The 21,119-nt window shown below is 43.3% G+C and overlaps 1 protein-coding gene across 2 annotated transcripts; it reads left to right on the forward strand.

Moving 5' to 3' along the window:
* The first annotated feature begins 2,835 nt into the window (after positions 1-2,835).
* Positions 2,836-19,573, forward strand: kdm5a (lysine demethylase 5A). Of its 2 annotated transcripts, none has more exons than XM_083935403.1 (30): positions 2,836-3,299; positions 3,768-3,943; positions 4,678-4,755; positions 5,139-5,261; positions 5,424-5,594; positions 6,847-7,032; positions 7,307-7,385; positions 7,497-7,588; positions 7,674-7,841; positions 8,002-8,121; positions 8,294-8,452; positions 8,780-8,961; positions 9,183-9,345; positions 9,443-9,562; positions 9,662-9,856; positions 10,544-10,725; positions 10,880-11,004; positions 11,090-11,240; positions 11,383-11,503; positions 11,598-11,774; positions 11,870-12,048; positions 12,216-12,354; positions 12,505-12,684; positions 12,897-13,457; positions 13,560-13,718; positions 14,031-14,159; positions 14,256-14,403; positions 14,599-14,819; positions 15,419-15,904; positions 18,690-19,573. In XM_083935403.1, exons 1-30 carry the CDS (start codon positions 3,266-3,268, stop codon positions 19,023-19,025), a joined length of 5,340 nt encoding a protein of 1,779 aa, XP_083791529.1. In that variant the 5' UTR covers positions 2,836-3,265; the 3' UTR covers positions 19,026-19,573. The 2 variants fall into 2 exon arrangements, with proteins under 2 accessions (XP_083791529.1, XP_083791530.1); XM_083935404.1 differs by having other exon boundaries at positions 7,683-7,841.
* The last annotated feature ends 1,546 nt before the right edge of the window (positions 19,574-21,119 follow it).

The following is a 21,119-nucleotide window of genomic DNA, read 5'->3' on the forward strand; positions in this document are numbered from 1 at the left end:
TTTTTTGGACTAAATAAATAAATTATCCTCCAATGAAATAACATGTGTCTAAACGCTCTATTGCATGGGGTCATAATGACGAAACAACCTACAATGAAATTGTTTCAATTGTTTAATTGCTAAGGCTTTCACTTTGGACTATAACAGTGCTCCTTCCTTCCTCATCTGCCTCACTCTAGCCTCCTGCAAAACTCGTCCACTTCACTGAAAACAGACAAAAAGATGGGCAATGGAACCTTTTGCAGCATGTCCTGCATTGCTCCAGTTGGGACAAAGTTTGCCCATGCTGTATTGTTATAAGCATCTTCAAAGGAAAGAAAGAGACTGTGTCATAAATCAGAGTTTAATAAAGACACTAGGCCAACAAACACACACACACACTGTAGTTTCATGTCACAGGCAGTGCCAACGTTGGCTGCACATACAGTATGCTACTTAGTTTTATTTCTGTTAAATTGAATGCGCACGGTATTAAAAGTATCAGTTTTATTAAAAACTAAATGTACCTACCAAGAGAGCTTCTAGCAAAAAATGCTGAGCTTAGCCTAAATGTCATGTTGCATTTGACGTGCATAAGGCTGATTGTAAACGTATTATAAGTCGAACGTTCGTTACGCTGTCATACATTTTTAGCAAAAAACCTTTATGACATATGAAATGAACGATGTGATTAAGTTACACATAAGGTTATATAACTAGCAGGCTGCTACCAAAATAAAACAAACATGAGCATCATTAGGATTTTTTTTTGAGAGTTATTCAAACAAATATTGTTGTGACAGTAAGGTTATGTGTTAGATAGTCCAAAGGGAGGCTATGCTTGAATACATGAGTGGAATACACTCACCAGCACCTTTTTTGCATCTTAATGAAATATTGGTCACACTTGCACTATGTGTGCTTTTCTCCACAGAGAGGCTAAGTCACACCTTCAAGACAAGTTCATTCAGCTGGGACTGGTCCTGGTACCAGCCTGGTTAGATGCGTACATGAACTGATGAAGCCTCTTGGATGAGAGGTGAAACGTCTTCCTAGACAAATAACCAAGTCCAGTTGCTTTTGACTGAAATTGCTTTGGGGATACAGTAAAAATGCTCAGGGGGCCTCAGTCGATCTCAAGGGCCATGTTGATAGTAGGAAATATAGTTCCCACCCTCCCTGTGGGACAGTGGGTTTAGAAGATGGGCCGCCAAAGGTCTTTGTACAATTAATCAACTTTTCAAAGGAACAGAATTTCAATAATTTTCACAACTAGAAAAACAATATGACCTCCCATCAAAGGATCTATACAGGTACCTCTAGATAAGACATTATATTACAAATCATAAGGAAAAAGAAATTCTGGGATGATATTAAAAAGGAAATCAATACTATTTAGGAGATAGCTGTTACTCTAGAACCAATATTGTTTTTGTTGGGAGCCATACCCAAAGATATATATAATACAGACCAACGATATGCACTGGGAATTCTCTTACTAGTATTGAAAAAAATGATTACTGTGAACTGGAGAGAAGTAAAACCATCGACTATAGGTCCATGGACCCAGAGACTGATATATGTATATACGATGGAGCGAATGATGGCTAGCCTGCAACTCTCAATTGACACGTTCATGCAAAGACGGGCTCGTATTTCAAGATATGTGGGTGAACAATAGATGGGACGATGGGACGATGTGATGGAGTACTGTTGGAGGTTCCTTTCTGGGAAATCTTGCTCAGATTATAGATATGTGCTCTTCTACCTCTCATTGTCAATACTTTTACTATTGTTAATATCATAATTAAGAATTTTTTTGTCTGCTAATCTGCTCTATATTTACTTATCCTGTTTTAATGTATTACTTTTACGCATTAATACACATCTTATCCTAAATCTAATACATGTGTATACATCTTTAAAGATGTGTATACATGAATGTGTAGGATGATGCATAGATGTGTGTTCTATTACTTATTTTTTTTATTATTTATGTAGTTAATCATTTTATTATTTAATTCATTTTACCCATTTCTACTCTCATTATTTATTCTTATGTTCATTTATTTACTTATTTTCTTTTGTATGTAAGTGTATGCAGCGAGGTTTGCCTGCATTCCATTGTGCAACCCGTGTGGTATGTATGTGTCAATGTGTTTTGTATGTTCTTATTGGAAATCAATAAAAGCATTGTTAAAAAAAAGTGGTACAAAAGTCTAGATGTCAGCCATACCTGGAAGGGTTATTATTTGTTGAAAAATGTTTCCTTAATTACAACCTAAATGTCATTGTTTCCCTTATTAATAAATCCCTCTTTGTTAGTATAAGGCTACGTTTTTTATAAGACGTTTAAAAGCTACATCTGTAAATCAAACCAAAAGAAGTAACATGGAAACAATCGACAAAAACAAGTCTACCCTGTTTTGGTTTTTGCACATCAGAAAAAAACACTGCATTTTAAACAACCTGCAAACTCGGAAGTAGTCAACTATTTCCGAGTGTTGTTGAAGGCACCATAACAGCTACCCCTAACCTAACCTTGCTAGTTGTAGCCAAGGATAATGGAAAGAGGCTGGGACACCAAAACATGTCTGCGCTGTGGGGTATGACACATGCGCAATGCTGAACGTGTACTTTTAAATGTATAATAACATAAATCGAAATGTACAAAGACTATCACACGAATGAAGAATAAAAACACAAACTTGTTCTCGTAATACGGTGATATGTGTCAAACCCCAACGCAGACATTTTTTCAGGTGTACCAGCCTTTTTCTATTAGCCTTGCCATAACAGCTACCCCAACCTTGCTAAATGTAGTTAGCACATCGGCTAATGCGGATACAATACCTACAGACGACGTTAAATTATAAGGAAATGGACACTCGGTAAAACGAAGCAAAAGGAGTATAGCATTTTTCGGCGTGCTCCCGATTAACCTACCAAGGCCAAGTCGGACTGTCCGGACAGCAGACTTTCTCAACTAACGTCAATGTTAGCTGCGCAGTGAGCAGCGTTAGCTAAGCTCACTAGAGTTAGCTGTGAGCTAGTTTTCCATCGCCTCTAATGCTTCAATGAATGGGGGTAGTCGCACACGGAGTGAAGACACCAGTCAACAATGTACGCTTGTTACTAGCATCCCTCCTTGTTTTGGTCCCGCTTTGACTGGCACTTAGCTATCAGGTGCTCAAAAGAAGTGGACGTAAAGAGTTTATTTACCATTAGCCTGAGCGGGATTACGTTACCGGAGGACTAAAGCCAGGCGTGGATAACTTTGTGGGAAATGCATCATCACGAAGAAATCATGCATCTCTCAGGTACATAGACATTAGCAATGTTAGCTTGCGTGACATAGTATCGCAGCCAACATTATATAACGAAAAAGCCGGGGTTAGTTTTAAAGTTCAAACTTTTTTTTTTTAAATGATGTGATCGTCTCTGACCCAGAGTGTGAAGTGATCATCTAATGAGGAGGAATGGTGCGGGCTAACCCTGCCCTTCCGTCCCAGGTAGGGGAGTGGTGGTGAGGACTAACCCGGCCTGGCCTGGCCCTCTGTTGACGGATGATAGGAAAACATTGACCATTAGCAGTCATATTTATGCATTCACTTTCAAATCAGATTATGACTGTGATGCCCTGTCATTGAAGCAATTTTTAAGCAGTTCTGAAGGATCATGATGGACACGGAGGAAGTTCCCCAAGACGGGAATTATTGGAAATAATCATGGACTGTTGAGCTCAACTCGGGGCCATTTTTAAAAAAAATCAAACATTATTTTTGAAGAGTGTTTCACTGGCTACTACCACACCATCATGTCTGCATTTGCTGAGTTCGTCCCCCCTCCTGAATGCCCGGTTTTTGAGCCGAGTTGGGAGGATTTCTCGGATCCTTTAGGATTTATCAACAAGATCCGACCCATTGCAGAGAAAACGGGCATCTGCAAGATCCGACCCCCCGAGGTAAACTTGCATCTTAAACATCGGAATAAACATTGTATTCAAGTATGCGATCATCTGCATGTTAGTGGTGGTTTACTAGGGCCTGTGGTGGATTTTACAACCACGTTACTAGTTGCTATTACTCAAACATAGGTCAAACTATAGGCTTAATTTATTTGCATTCAACAGTATATGTTTTGTACTTCGGTGGGATGGGCTTTCTGTCTGTGTTTGTTTCTTCTGATTTGTCCAGAAAAGTTTTAAAAAGACGAGATGGCTTAAACAGTTCCGGTTCCAATTCCTTTGTTTTGGTTTTTCTCCATGGCTTGCTAACTTCCAGTACAGCGATTATTATGTTAGCTGCGAATATGCGACACTGGGCCACATGCAGGCCCGTCGCTCCGCTCAGACCATAGACAACTATTAATGCTGTGTTATACAAACACACAAACAACCATTCGTCTACATTTACATTTTCTAGGACCTTTAACTGTTGGGATGTGTCTTATGGGGCCATCAATGCATCGATACTCTTTCAGAATATACAACATTACATATGGGAAAATAGTAGCTTCAAATTGGCAGTAAATGTGCACACAGTTGGTTCTTGTTGTCAAAAAAAAAAAAAGACTCAGCTACACGTTTCAGACTGTATGAGTATTGTGTTATCTGCTCTAGATCTTTTTCTGGATTTGTTCCCAAGTTTCAGTGTTGTTGTCATTTCCTCATTGTTGTTCTTTCTTCTCGTCTATCAGGACTGGCAGCCTCCGTTTGCCTGCGACATACGCAACTTCCGTTTCACTCCTCGAGTACAGAGACTGAATGAACTCGAGGTGAGTTTGCCAACAAGATGCTTCACGCCTTCACAACACTTATACTGAATGAAGGCATGTTTTAGGTATTGCCTAAGGAAGGACATAAAAACATTCAGAATGACATGTACTTTGTCACATATTCTAACACTAATCATTTTTTATCGACACATCTGGGAATCAAATAAGCTACCTTAAGGCGTGCTGGTAATAAAACTCAAAAATAGCACTATACCTGAATAGCAGCAGACTCTGTCTCCACCTACAATGTCTTCTGTCTTGCACCAATGGTCATGTATCAGAGTGGAGCCATTAAAACATAATTTTGCCTGAGGTGTCCTGTGTTCGTAAATGCAGAACATTTTTAGCTCCTGCATTTAGTATCCTCTCTCCTGGCTGTCCAGGCTCTCACTCGGGTTAAGCTCAACTTTCTGGATCAAATCGCAAAGTTCTGGGAGCTGCAGGGATCCAAGACCCGCTTCCCTCATTTGGAGAGAAAGGTTTTGGACCTCTATCAGCTCAGCAAGGTAAAAGTCGTCTTTTTTTCTAATGCACTGTTGGTTATATAACACTGAATTTAGCCTGTTTCCTGTTTCTTTTTTCTTAATTCTGTGTTTTGTACTGGCTGTGTGTTGATGTCACCCTTAATGCTATTAAAAATGTCCATATTGTGCACCTGTGCGTTCCAGATTGTGTCCTCAGAGGGCGGTTTTGAGACCGTGTGTAAAGAGAAGAGGTGGTCCAAGGTGGCCAGCCGGATGGGCTTCCCAGCTGGGAAAGGCACAGGCTCACTGCTGCGCTCCCACTATGAGAGGATTCTTTATCCATACGAGCTCTTCCAGTCTGGGGCCACGCTGACTGTGAGTACTGCTCATTTAACACAGACAGGCCAAAACAGTTTGATCATGCTTCATGCAGTTGCGCAATAGAAGAAAACCAACCCCTATATGAAAGCTCTGACACCCATCAACATGTAAAGGACAAGGTGAACATTGTGGTTGTTAACCTCAATTTGGGCATAGTGTTCTCGCCATTTATCCCTTTGTCAATACTTTGTTTTAAAAGTTGGAAAAAGTTGGACATTTTGTGAATGGGTGTTGTTATTTGATTACTTTACTTTTGAATTTACCATTCAGCTAAATTAGTTTTGGCTGTTCCCAGTGTCCGTCTCAACTTTCAGTCTTGGATCGTTTCATGCTAAGGCACATTAATCAAACTTGGCTAAACCAAATCAAATATGTTTGGGCCTTTTGGCTAATTTCACTGTACTGCGCCGTGTTTCCATCAAGTAGTTCCTTATCATTTTTGTCCCGGGACTACTTTGCCAGGAGCTCTAAAATTCCTTCAGCCCGTTGTTGTGTGCGTTTCCATAGCAGTCTAAAGACCCATGAAGATTAAGCAAATTAGTCCACTGACATGAAAAAGCAACGTGACGGGACACAGGCTGCTGGTCGCAGGGGGAGTAATCTGTGCTCTAGAATGTAACCGCTGTGAAACAATAAGAAAAAAACTTTATTTCTCAAATTCACCGGCCTTCTCCTTCACAGCACACACTAATCTCTGCAGCGTGCAGATCACTTCATTGCCCAAGGGCTGTCAACCAATATTTTTACAACCATGTATATTCCACCACACCACAGCAGGATTCTCGCGATATCACAAGATCAATGGGGATCAAGGGATCTCAGCTGGGAAGAACACTGAGTTTTTCGAAAGTTCGCCTGGTATTTTCAGCTTGGATAAAATTATTTTGTGAACACACAAGTAACAAGTAAGACCACCAGTAACACCAGCGAACCGACCAGAAGACGTCAGCCCTAAATCAGACAATCAGGTCCTTAAACAATCTCTGCTTACCCCATCCCAAAAGTTCCTGTACTTTTAACATTTACTTTTTTGAGGAGTAAAATGTTCCTTGAACTTAAATTAGACCCTGGTCCCTTCGTTTGAAGCGCAATGACTTCCTCAAAAAGGTTCCTAGTTCCTGAGAAACGTTCCTGCGGTCAAAAAGAACCTATAATATCTCTGTTTCTCCAAAACCTGAAATGGACAGATTTTTTAAAAGGTTTCCAAAACCCAAATTGTTTTCACGACACTTCTTTCTCCAACCAGGGCATCCAGCGGCTTTACGATGAAGGAGATGATGGGGAAGAGGTGGATGAGGGAGTCGGTGAAGATGCAGGGGAGGAAGAGGAGCAAGATGAGGAGGAGGATAAGGAGAAAGATGGGGAGGGCGACTCAATGCTGACCAAAGAGCGGCTTCTGCCTGAGAGACGCTCCAGACGCCTTAAGTCTGAGGTAAACAAAGGAAAAAAAAAACAAGGAATAAGCCTATAAGCTTTTATCTATTTTTTATTTTTCTTAAACATGCTTTGTTGAATGTAATTTTCTAGTATCAGTATTGAACAAATTCTTTTGCAAATAGTGTTATTTATTCCTGGATCATTCACTCCTTTGCTTTAAGCATCCCCTTTCCCAGCTTTGGCAGGCATGCTCCCTAGTGGCCGTCTAACATTTTGCCTTTTAGCAGGAGCACACTGTTTCAAATGCGGCTTTTGTTGTATTTCTCTAGAGGGAAAACAAGGAGCCAAAAGGCCTAAAGATCTTTGGTACAAGTCCCAAGATGGTTGGCTTGGAGATTGTGTCAGCTGGTAAGGATCGCTTTTAGTTGATCTGTATTTTTACAGGGCTACGGCAAACACTGAGCAATAAATCTGTTAATGTCACTGTGAGGATTTACCTTCTCACACTTTTTCGCTTAGATGACGGTTTCAACAAGAAGCAGCGTCACCTCAAAGCCCAGGCCTTCGCTATTAAAATGAGACCACGCAAGGAGACGCTGGAGGTTAACTTTGTGAGTATCCGTTCATCGCGTTGATGGTTTATTATATCTCGGGGAAACTCTGGGTGTGAGCATGCTTGTGTCTTGTGTGGTGTTGATCCCCCAGATCGACCTCTACCTCTGCCTGGTGTGCGGGCGGGGCGACGAGGAGGATCGGCTTCTGCTGTGCGACGGCTGCGACGACAGTTACCACACCTTCTGCTTGATCCCGCCTCTACAGGACGTGCCCAAGGGGGACTGGCGCTGCCCCAAGTGTGTTGCTGAGGTAAGGCTCGAATGCTGCATGCCAATCAAAATTCTCCATTTACATTTTTATAACCTCTACCTCTGTTTTATTAATGTCCATCTTTTTTTAACCCTATCCTGCATACTGCACGTGATGTATATCCTGTTATAATGAATGTGTTGTCCATCTTCCCTCACAGGAGTGCAGTAAGCCCAGGGAGGCGTTCGGCTTCGAGCAGGCAGTCCGGGAGTACAGTCTCCAGAGCTTTGGAGAAATGGCCGACCACTTCAAGTCTGACTATTTCAACATGCCTGTTCATGTATGTAAAACCCACTCAGTGAAATTAGAATATGAGCACTGTGACATGGGTGTCCTTCCATCATCTGGCTGTCACACATTTACAGTTAGAGGTTAAATGTGTTGCTCACAGTCTTTTCCCCTGTTGAGAGAAGACGGCAGGGGATTTCATTATTTCTGCCTTGTGCCTCCAGATGGTCCCAACAGAGTTGGTGGAGAAAGAGTTCTGGCGCCTGGTCAGCAGCATCGAGGAGGACGTCATCGTAGAATACGGAGCCGACATAAGCTCCAAGGAAGTGGGGAGCGGGTTTCCTGTCAGGGACGGTAAAAGACGGCTACTGGGGGATGAAGAAGTGAGAAAATTGTCACTTTATATTCCTATAAACTCTTCAAGGGTTACCTTGGTTTTTATTTTAGACTCCGTTATAGGCGCAATCATACCTTGAGCTCAGTTCTTTATTTCCTTTCCTTTCTATTAGAGATTTAAAACCAGTAAAGTACTTTTGATGAGGATTCCCCTGCGTACTTTAGACCATTCCAGGGTCATTTTATTCAGCAAACATCCATCTAATGGATCCCCTGAAATCTTTTTTTCTCTTTAACTTAATGTTGCTACATTAAGTAAAAACCTGACATTTGCCCTGAAGTGACAGAAAGCACGTTGTCTCCTCTCCTATCAGGAGTATGCCAACTCAGGCTGGAACCTGAATAACATGCCAGTGCTGGAGCAGTCGGTGCTCACCCACATCAATGTGGACATCTCTGGCATGAAGGTGCCTTGGCTCTATGTGGGCATGTGTTTCTCTTCATTCTGCTGGCACATCGAGGACCACTGGAGTTACTCCATCAACTTCCTGCACTGGTGAGACTGAAAAAAAAGACGTAATTTAAATTCTGACATATGCAGGTTGGTTGATTTGTAAAATACACGATTAAAGCAAAAATACATTGCTGACAGTTGAAAAAGTTAAACCTGTGGAATTATTCATGCTAATAGAAACGACTCTCTTCCACTCGCGTGTCGTTCTGGAAAAGAGCACCAGCTAAATGCCTTTAATGTTAATGTATTCCTCTGTTCTCCAGGGGTGAACCGAAGACTTGGTACGGAGTGCCGGCCTCTGCGGCAGAGAAGCTGGAGGCTGTGATGAAAAAGTTGGCTCCAGAGCTGTTCGACTCCCAGCCTGACCTCCTCCATCAACTGGTCACCATCATGAACCCCAATGTCCTCATGGAGCATGGCGTCCCTGTACGTAGTCTGAGCCTGGATGTCTTGTGGGGTTGATATTAGTCATGCGGTTCATGTTGATTATTAGTGACACATATGTGCGTATTTCCCCCCTTAGGTGTACAGGACCAATCAGTGTGCAGGGGAGTTTGTGGTGACCTTCCCCAGGGCTTATCACAGCGGCTTCAACCAGGGCTACAACTTCGCAGAGGCCGTTAACTTCTGCACTGCTGACTGGGTGAGGGAAAAGCAAATATTAATTTTTATAAAAAAAAAAAAAAATGAAACTGTTTTTGTTTGAATGTGTGTGTTCATCTTTCTCTCATGTCCTCTCTAGTTACCTATGGGTCGTCAGTGTGTGGCCCATTACCGACGCCTCCACCGCTACTGTGTCTTCTCCCACGAGGAGCTACTGTGTAAGATGGCTGCTGATCCAGAGAGTCTTGACGTGGAGCTTGCTGCTGCAGTCTTCAAGGAAATGGGAGAAATGATGGAGGAGGAGACAAAACTCAGACAGGCTGTCCAAGAAATGGTAATCATAATTTTTTTGCTCAATTTATGCATGCGTGTTGCTTTGATCCTGTCTTTTACCTGTAGTTTAAATGTCCCATATTGTGTTCATGTTTGTTGTTTATTATAAAGTAGGTTCGATGCTATATAAATTCTGTGGAAGTATCAAAACGCTTAATCCACAGAGAAACACACACAGCCTGTTGTCAGAAACTGTGTCTGTAAATGAGCTGTCAGGACTTCTGTACAGTTGTGATGTCCCTGACTAAAAATTCTTCTTGCCTATTGACTGATCTTCAAATAAGTTGTTATTTTTTTTTGCTCATGAAAAACCCTCTGATTCGGGGTGGCGAGCCATGGACATAGTGTAGACAGCGGCGGCTGCACGTGAGTCCAGCGCTGCACGGTCACGCGTGTCAGGTTTAGGATTAGTGAGAGATATGATTTCTAATTTCTGATGGGGACATTTTCTTAAAAGTATTTGTTGTTATAACACAAATGTGTTTTGTTTGTCTCTTTCTTTGACAATAGCTGATGGTATATTTAGAACTGTAGTTTCACTTTCACAGTGCTATGACAGACTGTGTTAAATGTCTATAATGAAAAACAACAAATGGTTTCTTTGATGTCCCTTTCAAATGGCAAGCTTTATATTGTCACAGTATGTTTAGAGATGGCATCCTCAGTGCTCTCTCCTCCTTATCTGCAGGGGGTGCTCTCCTCAGAGCAGGAGGTTTTTGAACTTCTACCTGACGATGAGCGCCAGTGTCACAAGTGCAAGACAACCTGTTTCCTGTCTGCGCTGACCTGTTCCTGCAGCCCTGAACGACTGGTCTGCCTCAGCCACGCAACAGATCTCTGCGACTGTCCACTCGGCAACAAGTGTCTTCGGTAAGAGATCTGTTGTTTTGCAACAGTACGAACAATGTCTTAAAAACGCAAATATGTACAGCGCATGGCCATGAAATCTTAGTTGTTATGCCCTCAACATTTACTGTACTTGCATGCACCGTATATTCATAGATATCTACATGATATATTTCAGGTATCGCTATGATCTGGAGGAGTTTCCGTCCATGCTGTATGGGGTCAAGACAAGGGCTCAGTCTTATGACACTTGGGCAAAGAGGGTCACAGAGGCCTTAGCTGCTGACCAGAAAAACAAGAAAGGTTTTAGGCTTAAATACTACTCCAAGATACGTACATGTTGCACACCTCTTTGCGCCATTGCATTATTGTTTTTTGTGTCTCGTAGATCTTATTGAGCTCAAGGTTTTGCTGGAGGACGCAGAGGACAGGAAGTATCCTGAGAAAACTTTGTTCCGTCGCCTGAGGGAGATGGTTAAAGAGGCGGAGACATGCTCCTCGGTAGCTCAGCTGCTGCTCAGCCGCAAACAAAGGCACAGGTCAGTGGACCTGGATACACAAGCCTTAATGTAATTCAAGAGAAAAGCAATCAACTGATACCCCAGCATGCAAATTAATACTGTTTCTGCTCAGGTTCAACGGTGAACTAAACTGTAACTTTTTTTCAATGTATGTTCGCAGTAGCCGTCTGCGTTCTGAGAGCAGTCGTAACCGTAACAAATTGACAGTGGATGAGCTCAAGGCTTTCGTGGACCAACTCTACAGGCTTCCCTGCATCATCAGCCAGGCCCGACAAGTCAAAGTGAGTCCTCTATTACCTTGTCTACTTACCCAATTATCGTACAGCCACACTTCATTTTCTTTACTCCCAATGTGTCTGTCGCCTATGTCTCCAGGAGCTACTGGAGAATGTGGAGGACTTCCACGAGCGAGCCCAGGTGGCGTTGTCAGACGAAATGCCCGATTCCTCCAAGCTGCAGGCACTACTGGACCTGGGCAGTGGCCTGGATGTGGAGCTCCCAGAGTTGCCCCGACTGAAACAGGAGCTACAACAGGCCCGCTGGCTTGATGAGGTGGGCTCTTGTTAACACCCACAACCTGTTTGTGCGGCTGGACGGAATTGTTGCGTCATATACTGTAACTCTTGTTTGTCCTCTTCACATCCCAGGTGCGCGTCACCCTGGCTGAGCCTCACCGCGTCACCCTGGAGCTGATGAAGAGGTTAATAGACTCTGGGGTGGGCCTGGCGCCCCACCACGCTGTGGAGAAGGCCATGGCCGAGCTGCAAGAGATCCTCACTGTCTCCGAGAGATGGGAGGATAAGGCCCGCGCCTGCCTGCAGGCCAGGTATGGTTGCATGCATACAAATGCATACAAACACATTTGCAAAGACTTCATGTGGTTTTTTGAACTTTGATTCTGTGCTGTTCATCATTTAATAAACCATTTTGAAGACAGAATGCATGTAAAGCTCATCTAATGCTACTCGCCTGTCTGTCCTCCAATAACCCAAGACCTCGACACAGCATGGTGACCTTGGAAAGCATTGTGCTGGAAGCTAGGAACATCCCAGCGTACCTACCTAATATTTTGGCCCTCCGAGAGGCTCTGCAGAAGGCCAAGGAGTGGACATCTAAGGTGGAAGCCATTCAGGTACCGTCTATATATACACTTCATCCTTCAGAAGCCCTTCTTACACATATCTACTCATGTGTCCTCTTAACCTGTATCTAATTGCTCTGGATAAGGACGTTGGCTTAAATGTCTCTAACTTCTCTTCTGTTGTGTATCCCCCTCACACAGAGTGGAAGTAGCTTTGCTTACCTGGAGCAGTTGGAGAGCCTGCTGGCCAGGGGTCGCTCCATCCCTGTCCGGCTGGATCCGCTGTCCCAGGTGGAGTCTCAGGTGGCCGCAGCTCGAGCCTGGAGGGAAAGGACCGGTCGAACCTTCCTAAAGAAGAACTCCACATACACACTGCTTCAGGTGGGCCACCATGAAAAAAGTTGATTTGATGCTTGCCTCCCAGATGTATGAATCTTAAAATTCTAGCTGAGAATGCATATATCAACTTAAGGTGAATAAATGCAATGGAAGTGCTATGGAGACTGGTATTTTCACGTAATCACATATTTCCTCTGTCTTTGTCTACTGTAAGCAGAATACTAATATTTTGTTCTGTGCACCTCCTCTGTTAGGTCCTCAGTCCTCGCGTGGACATTGGGATCTACGGCAACAGCAAGAGCAAGAGGAAACGCGTCAAGGAGCTCATGGAGAAGGAGAGAGGAGGCTTTGACCCTGACGCTCTGAGTGACCTGGAGGAGATTCTCGAAGAGGTGCGAGACCCTTCAACTGTCGTAGCAGCCTTCAAAGCCAAAGAGACAAAAGAAGTGGAGGCCATCCACTCACTCCGTGCTGCCAATTTAGCAAAGATGGCCATGGCAGACCGCATCGAGGAGGTCAAGTTCTGCCTGTGTCGAAAAACGGCCAGTGGCTTCATGTTGCAGTGCGAGCTCTGTAAGGACTGGTTCCATGGCGCGTGCGTGCCTCTGCCTAAGACAGGATCTCAGAAGAAGACGGGTGTAGGTTGGCAGAGCAATAGCAAAGACTCCAAATTCCTGTGTCCACTGTGCCAGCGGTCGAGGAGGCCGAGATTAGAGACCATCCTGTCACTGTTGGTGTCGCTGCAGAAGCTGCCGGTGCGTCTTCCAGAAGGAGAAGCTCTCCAGTGTTTGACGGAGAGAGCAATGAGCTGGCAGGTATGCATGGAATTACTGATTATTAACTTCTCAGTTTGCAACCGTCACCTGCTTTAATTCTGAACTCTACTGAATGCTCAATCCTTAAAACTGTCACACCAGGACCGAGCGCGTCAATCTCTAGCCACGGAGGAGCTATCCTCGGCCCTGGCAAAGCTGTCTGTGCTGAGCCAGCGCATGGTGGAGCAGGCTGCGAGAGAGAAAACTGAGAAGATCATCAACGCTGAGCTGCAGAAAGCTGCCGCCAACCCGGACTTGCAGGTTCTCCAGAATTTCATCTTTAATGACTTTATGTTGTTCTTCTTTTTATTACTGATATAGTACAACATCAATGCAACTCTCGTAATCCTGTTTTGAGGAGTGGTTTATAATTGTTGTGGTTTCTACTGAGGCTTTGGATGTAAATATGGAAAGCGCCAGAAGAGGGCGCTAATGTGTCTTTTTAAAAGGACTGTATGCACAGACCATAAAAACATGCTCAATATCCACATGATTTGTGGCAAAATACCTCATTAAATACAAGAATCAATAGAGGCATTGAATATGCATGTGCGTGTTTCTGTCCTTCCTCAGGGCCACATCCAGACCTTTCAGCAGTCAGGTTTCAGCAGAGCCGCATCACCTCGCCAGTCCGTGGACTATGACGACGAAGAGACCGACTCAGACGAGGACATCAGGGAAACTTACGGTTATGACATGAAGGTATGTGAGGCGAGTGATGTCGTTCAAGCCACCTATACAGTTCTTTTTGTTTTTTTTTAGTAATTCTTCCCTGTTGGTGTGTCTGCTTTGTTGCAGGACCCAGGCGAGGTGAAGCCCTACCTATTCTGCGATGAGGAGATTCCTGTTAAGTCTGAGGAGGTTGTCAGTCACATGTGGCCGGCTGCCACGCCCTCCTTCTGCGCCGAGCACGCCTACTCCTCAGCCTCCAAGTCCTGTGTGCAAAGTGAGGCCACATTTATTTGCTAAGATTATGTGTTTTTTAGACCATCACCCCCTCTTGTTCTGAATGATTCAAGGACATTTATTATTTTGAGCTCTTGTAATACACATTTTAAATCCACTCCTCTGTGAGATTCCGGTTTTGTTTGTGTCTGATTTTCGCCTTCATCATCTGACACTCAAAATATTTATGTGTCAGACATGGGCACACCCAGGAAGCAGCCCAGGAAGACCCCCCTGGTACCTCGCAGCCTGGAGCCACCAGTGCTTGAGCTGTCCCAGCAGGCTAAGGCCCAGCTGGAGGAGCTGATGATGCTGGGAGACCTGCTGGAGGTGTCCCTGGATGAGACCCAACACATCTGGAGGATCCTGCAGGCCACACATCCCCCCTCTGAAGAGAGATTCCTGCAGGTCATGGAGGTAGGAAGCACATCCATTATGCAACATGATTGAGCAGCTGCACCCCATGGCAAATGCTAAGTGGTGACTAAACATTGGAATAAATCACTCTGGTTGGTTCTGATGGAGAGTTATGTGAATGAACACTGGGGCTGGGCGGTTTATCCTGGTTTATTAAAGAAATGACACAGCAGCATTTTGAGCATCATTAGTTATTAATGACTTTTGGAAACAATGCAGGCAATAGTCCACTGTCTCTTCCCCTCTCTCTATTCTCTTTCTCCCTCTTTAAGTGTGAGTCCTGGGGCGCTGCAGTGTGTCTCGGGTCAACTTTGAGCAGTTTATTAACTGTGCTGATTGCCTCACACACACTAAGATACGTACGCCTCTTTTGCTTCCAAAAGATTCCCTGTTAAAAGGAAAGTTTTTTTAAGTTCAGTCACGCACGATGCAAGACACAGTCAATGAGCAAATGTGTTAAATCGTGACCTCCATATTGTCAAAGTAATTGTGATTATGATGTTTGCCTTCACAGATGCAGGTCAAATAAGAAACAGAATAAGTAGAGAATTAGAAATGGAAATAGTCATCTCTTTTCATCTTTTTTTCCGTTTCTACAGCCAGACGACTCTCTGATGGACAAGCCTCTGAAACTCAAGCTTAAAGATTCAGAGAAGAAGAGGAAACGGAAGCTAGAGAGGGCTGAGCACCACCACATGCTGATGGCTGCTGCTGCCGCCGCTGCCGCCGCCGGCGGAGCTTCAGTTATGGGTGAAATGCGACCGGTCAAGTCCAAGGAGCTGAAAAGGGTGGGTCTGGAACTGGGTCTTGGGGGGAAACCCAAGAAAAAGAAACTCAAACTCAACCTAGACAAGAACCGGGAGATGAAGCAGCTGGCCAAACGGTTAGCCAAGGAGGAGAAGGAGAGGAAGAGAAAGGAGAAGGCAGTGGCCAAGGCAGAGGCCATGAGGGAAGGGCTGGAGAAAAGGAAGGAGAAGAAGATCCTCGACATTCCCTCCAAGTACGACTGGTCAGGAGCTGAGGACTCCAACGACGAGAATGCCGTGTGTGCAGCCAAGAACTGCCAGAGACCCTGTAAAGATAAGGTGAGGACTGAATGTTGTTTTTTTCCTGAATTTTCAGATTTGGTAATGAAATAAGTTCGAGTCTCTGTCACTGAAGATTGAGATCATGTTGCCAAGTTGTGTTGCAGTCAAAGAGGCAAGGGGGGGAATCGTAGATGAATGATAAACACAGCTACAGTTTATCAATTAACAGAGGTCAAAGGCGACCATGTGACTGTGCCACTTTTTAAAACTCAAAGTTCTCCATGTTTTAAATATTAAGATTTTAAATATTCTTCTATTACTAGGGATATGGATTCATTCGTATAATAATAATCACATTATCTAGTATTGACATTTTGAAATGTGCACTACATTATTCAAAATCACATTGTAAAAATGTCACTAATGTCCCACTGAATCAAGAGCATTATGCAGCAGAATTATCTACATCTTTTTCAGTAATCTTCAGATTATTTTCTTTATCAATCGTTTGGTCTATAATGCCTAAAAGAGTGAAAAATATGCCCATCACAGTTTTCTAAAGCCAAAGCTAATGTCTTCAAAAGTCCTATTTTTTCCAACCGACTCAAACAAATTCAGTTTCCAATGATATAAAACGGACAAAAATATTGAATCCTTATTTTGGTGAAGCTGGAACCAGATTTATTTATTTTTTGGGCATTTTAACATGAAAATAATCCAATAAAAAATGTTGCCAATTTGACTGTCCAATGACTAATCGATTAATTGACTAACTGTTTCAGCCCTATTCTAATTTTCAAAATATTTCTCAGTGATTTTTATAGTGAAAATCAACAGAGAAATATTTGAATCATAGCAAACCTTCTCAGCTATGCAACTTTGTAACCACTGACAGAACTTTCCTCTTGTAATCATTCACATCGGTATTTACATTTAGACTCGACATTGTAAACAACAGGTTCTCAATATGAGAAATGTGTTAAACGTACAAATGCAAGGGGCTGGACTGTGACAATGAATTCTCACACTTCATCTTGTCTTTAAGGTCCCAGATATTGTAGTAAGATATCCATGTTAATTTTAAATAAGAAGTCAGGTCGAGGTGCTTCATAAATACTGTGAAATTATCAAAACGCTCAATCCACAGAGAAGTGCACACTGCCTGTATTCAGAAACTGTTCCTTTAAACAAGCCGTCAGGACTTCTTTACGGTTGTGATGTCACAACTATACTATATATAGGTAGAAAGTGCTTCTAAAATGATGTTACAGTCATTTCCCGGCTGTAATAACCGTGCAGATTCTCCAAGAGAACAGATACAGAAGACGCAGAAACGCTGGCCAATCAGAGCAGGCTGGGCTTATTTGGGGACAGGCGCTAAAACTGCGCGTTTTAAACAGAGGGTAAATACAGGTATATTCAGACAGTATGAGAAAAAAAATGTGGTTTAAAGCATGTGAACATGTTCTAATAGAGACACAAATTATAAGTATGAACCTGAAGATGAGCAAAAGATGGGACCTTTAAAATTTGGATATCAAAAGGCCAGTAATAGTTAAAAATGTCCCACATCCGGGAGATCAAATGACGAGATGAGTTTCCACACAAGTTCACTCTATCTCCACAGGCCTAATCATACTTTTGGTGTTCCCTGCTGTGAATACGTTTTTATTATTTTCAACAACATCCAACTAAGAACAAGAACTTCCATTACCTGTGTCTTTTCTGTCAAAAGAATGTTAACTTGTAGATTGTGAGCATTCAAAAGCCTCAATATATGCTTTCATTCTGTATTGTGAAATCCCGTCGCGTGCAGACTGACAGACATGATGCCGTGTTGAAATGTACGTAGCTGTGCTGCTGAAGGAGCATGATGATGACCTTGTCAGTTAGATCATTCATGACCCTCTGCAGTGACATCTCTGCCACGCAGAGACAGAGGCAGTACATTCTGGTTGATTGTTTCATTACTGTAACCCTCGACAACCGCTGAGTTAATAACGAACACTTTTCTAAAATGAACATCATGGAACTTTATTGAATATCAACAGCTGATAACAGCACTGGAACACCTTAAAGAGAGTTACACATAACGTATTAACAGGACACACCGTTGTGATCCTCTCCGGAGACAGCACCGTGGACCAAGACTGCCCACCAAGTTAACCAGTGGCCAGTCTGCTCTGATTGGGCAGCCAATCAGAGCTGAGGAACTGGTAGGCTTGCAACTCTGTGGGCGGAATAGAGAAATTATGAAGTTGCCGCTCTGAACTGGGCCGACTACACCTGCAGTTAAGATGATTGACTCTTGCACGGGTGTTGAGAATATTTCATCGGACGTTGCCTTCTCACAATCAAATAAAACATGTGACCATATTTTTATCAAGTGCACTTGTTAAGTGTTGGTGTTGTTTTTGCTTTATTACATCTAACCAGTGAGAGGAGGAGATGCAGATAATGAGAAGCAGAGGAGTTGGAGAAGGATTTTTCAAGATATGATTGTGCACAAGTGGCCCAGTGTTTTTTTATCTACATTAAGTTCATTGACAGTCAGTTTTAGTGGTATGGAACACAAGATTATCCAGTCCATCAGTGTGTGTGTGTCCAGTTATGCTTTGGCTCTGTACTCCAGTACATTAGATCAATCAAACAATGACTGACTTGCTGTTAAAAATTACACAGAAATGTTGTTTGTCCTGAATTTCGTGTTTTGCTTGACAAACCAGTGTCACATGTTGTTTTTTCAGTAATTGTCAGGTTTCCTTAATGCGTTTGTCTGCCTGCATGTGTGTGTGTGTGTGTGTGTGTGTGTGTGTGTGTGTGCGCGCGCGTGCATTTCCAGGTGGACTGGGTGCAGTGCGATGGCGGCTGTGACGAGTGGTTCCACCAGGTGTGCGTGGGCGTGTCGTGTGAAATGGCGGAGAGCGAAGACTACATCTGCATGGACTGCTCCCGGAAGGCCGCAGGAGGTAGCGGGGGAGGCGGAGAGATAACTGTGGAGGAGGTGGTGGCGGCGACGGAAGAGAAGAGCGTCGTAGTGCTGTCGACGTCGATGTGCAGCGTGCAGAGTCTGCCGCCGTCGTCTGTCGTGGCCTCATGGTCCCACGCGCCCCCTGCCTCTCATCTACACCCAGCCGCTTCACATCATCCGCAGCAAGAGCCTCATCAGGGCAGTTAGCGCTTGAAAGAAGAAGAAGAAAAAAAACAACACATCCTAGGACTTCGTTTCAGTACTATACCTCACACAACAAGCATAACACAAAAGCTATTACCCAGGCTAGTGTTTCAACCTCTCAACCAAGGCTGTACAGCATCCGAGGAAATAAATAGCTCTTTATGAATGAGCTTGGAAGAAGAGGGAGTAACCAGAGGCGTTTCTGAAACCGGATTATAGAGCACAAGGAAGAAGATAACTTGTATCTGTGACACAGAAGAGAAGAGAAGAGTCCTACTGTCACCGTGTGGCTTTAACAATGACATGTTGTCTCTCCGAGCGCTAAGATCTGTCGAAAACGATTGTTAATACACACAAGACTGTTATAGGCCTAGAGACATCCACCAGCTACTTCCAGGCCTTCCCCTGAACAACATAACACATCTCTGGTACACTTAATTTACAGTCAAACAAACACCCACTTACTCCAGATGTTGAATTAAGCGCAAACAGGCAAATAAACAAAACGTGTCCCCAGTCGTGTTTTACTGGACATCCAGAACCTCCAGAAACCCCCCCCCCCCCCCCCCTCTGCCCTCTGCTTGGCCCTTCAGACAGTAACATCTCAATGTGTAGGACTCCAGACTAGGAAACACAAATGGTTATAGTGTAGTGGAATTATTTATAATGTACATACCTTTTAAGCAATTAAAACAAATGGATTGTGGCTTTTTTTTGTTTTGGTTTCTCACCTTTAATAAACTATTCCTAGTCAAATGTTCGATAATTGTGATGTTTTTTTTCTTTATGTTCATTTGTGTTTTTTGAGGTTTTTGTCGAGAGGGAACTGAGAGGGCAGAAAAAACAAATGATTTTTTAAGTGCAAATATTCTACAAAGACCAAGCAGGAAGCAAAACAAAAATAAAAATAAAGCTTTTGTATCCTGTACTTGGCTGAAATATCAGGATGATTGGTGGGTCCAGTTCTGAGGGCTGGACACTGACTTATGGCCATGTCAATGAGATGTTGATTTCAAGTTATGTAGGTTAATCTTCACATTTCCTGTGTTACTCATTAAGCCCAATTAGTGGAGAGATGTGTTGGCATGTTGTGGAGTTATGTTGTGAAGATGTGCATATTGCGTCCATTGTACATGTGCTTTCCCCCCGCTTTAGTTTACCCCATTTTCTAGGTGAGTGAAGCGTTTAGCAATATCTAAATGTTCCGAAACATGATTGTGTGCAAAAAGAAAGAGAGGAGGGGAGGATTGTGGGTGAGGGCTGAGAGGGAGAGGAGGGGGTATTCTGGGTGCTGTCACTTCTAAGTCAGCCGGATCCGGTGCAGACTGACCCCAGCTGCTTTTACCTCCGTCTGAGCCACTCACCTCTGTCACTGTGCTGACCGGGGAGAGTTAGAAATATGCGATCACAAGGGGCTGCAAGACATCAACCAAATGAACTGTAATGGTACATAATTGATTGCATAACCTCCTTTGTGCCATTACATCTTCATCGCCTGCTGCTTGTTGTGTCGACTCTCCCGCTGAGAGTGGAATTCATGACTGAAACTGCAGTTTGGTTTCGCAAAGCCTTTTACAATCACTGCTTATACAGTTTGTATGTCATTGTGGTCTTTTATTCTCTTTATGGGCTCCTCTCCCTCCAGATGGATAGATCAAAAAACAAAAAAGTTATTGATCCCAAAGGAAATTCAAGCCGTATCCGCTAGGTAGCAATGCTGCTGTGTATAATCAGCAACATGAATTGTGGCTTTATTTCATGAGCTCCTTCCGTGAAATAGCCCGAGTTAAAGGGAGAGTTCATATTTTTGAAGGGGGTTGTATGAGGAACTTACCCACAGTCTGTGTATTACATACAGTAGATAAGATAAAACGTTACTGTTTGTTCACTTTTTTTGTTCCTTCCATCACACGCATAACTGAAAAAACATAACAAATATCTGTACGGAGACCCTCCAGCAAACACCAAAAAGACACACGATACTATAGCTAAATCTGGCATCCGAACATGTCAAATATTATGTTGTCATAGTCTCTATTTTGGAGAAGCAGCAGGGACTGAATGCACTGCTGTGGATGGGGGCAGCAGCAAAACGCC

Source organism: Echiichthys vipera (genome assembly GCF_963691815.1).
Source record: "Echiichthys vipera genome assembly, chromosome: 20".
NCBI lineage: Eukaryota > Metazoa > Chordata > Actinopteri > Perciformes > Trachinidae > Echiichthys > Echiichthys vipera.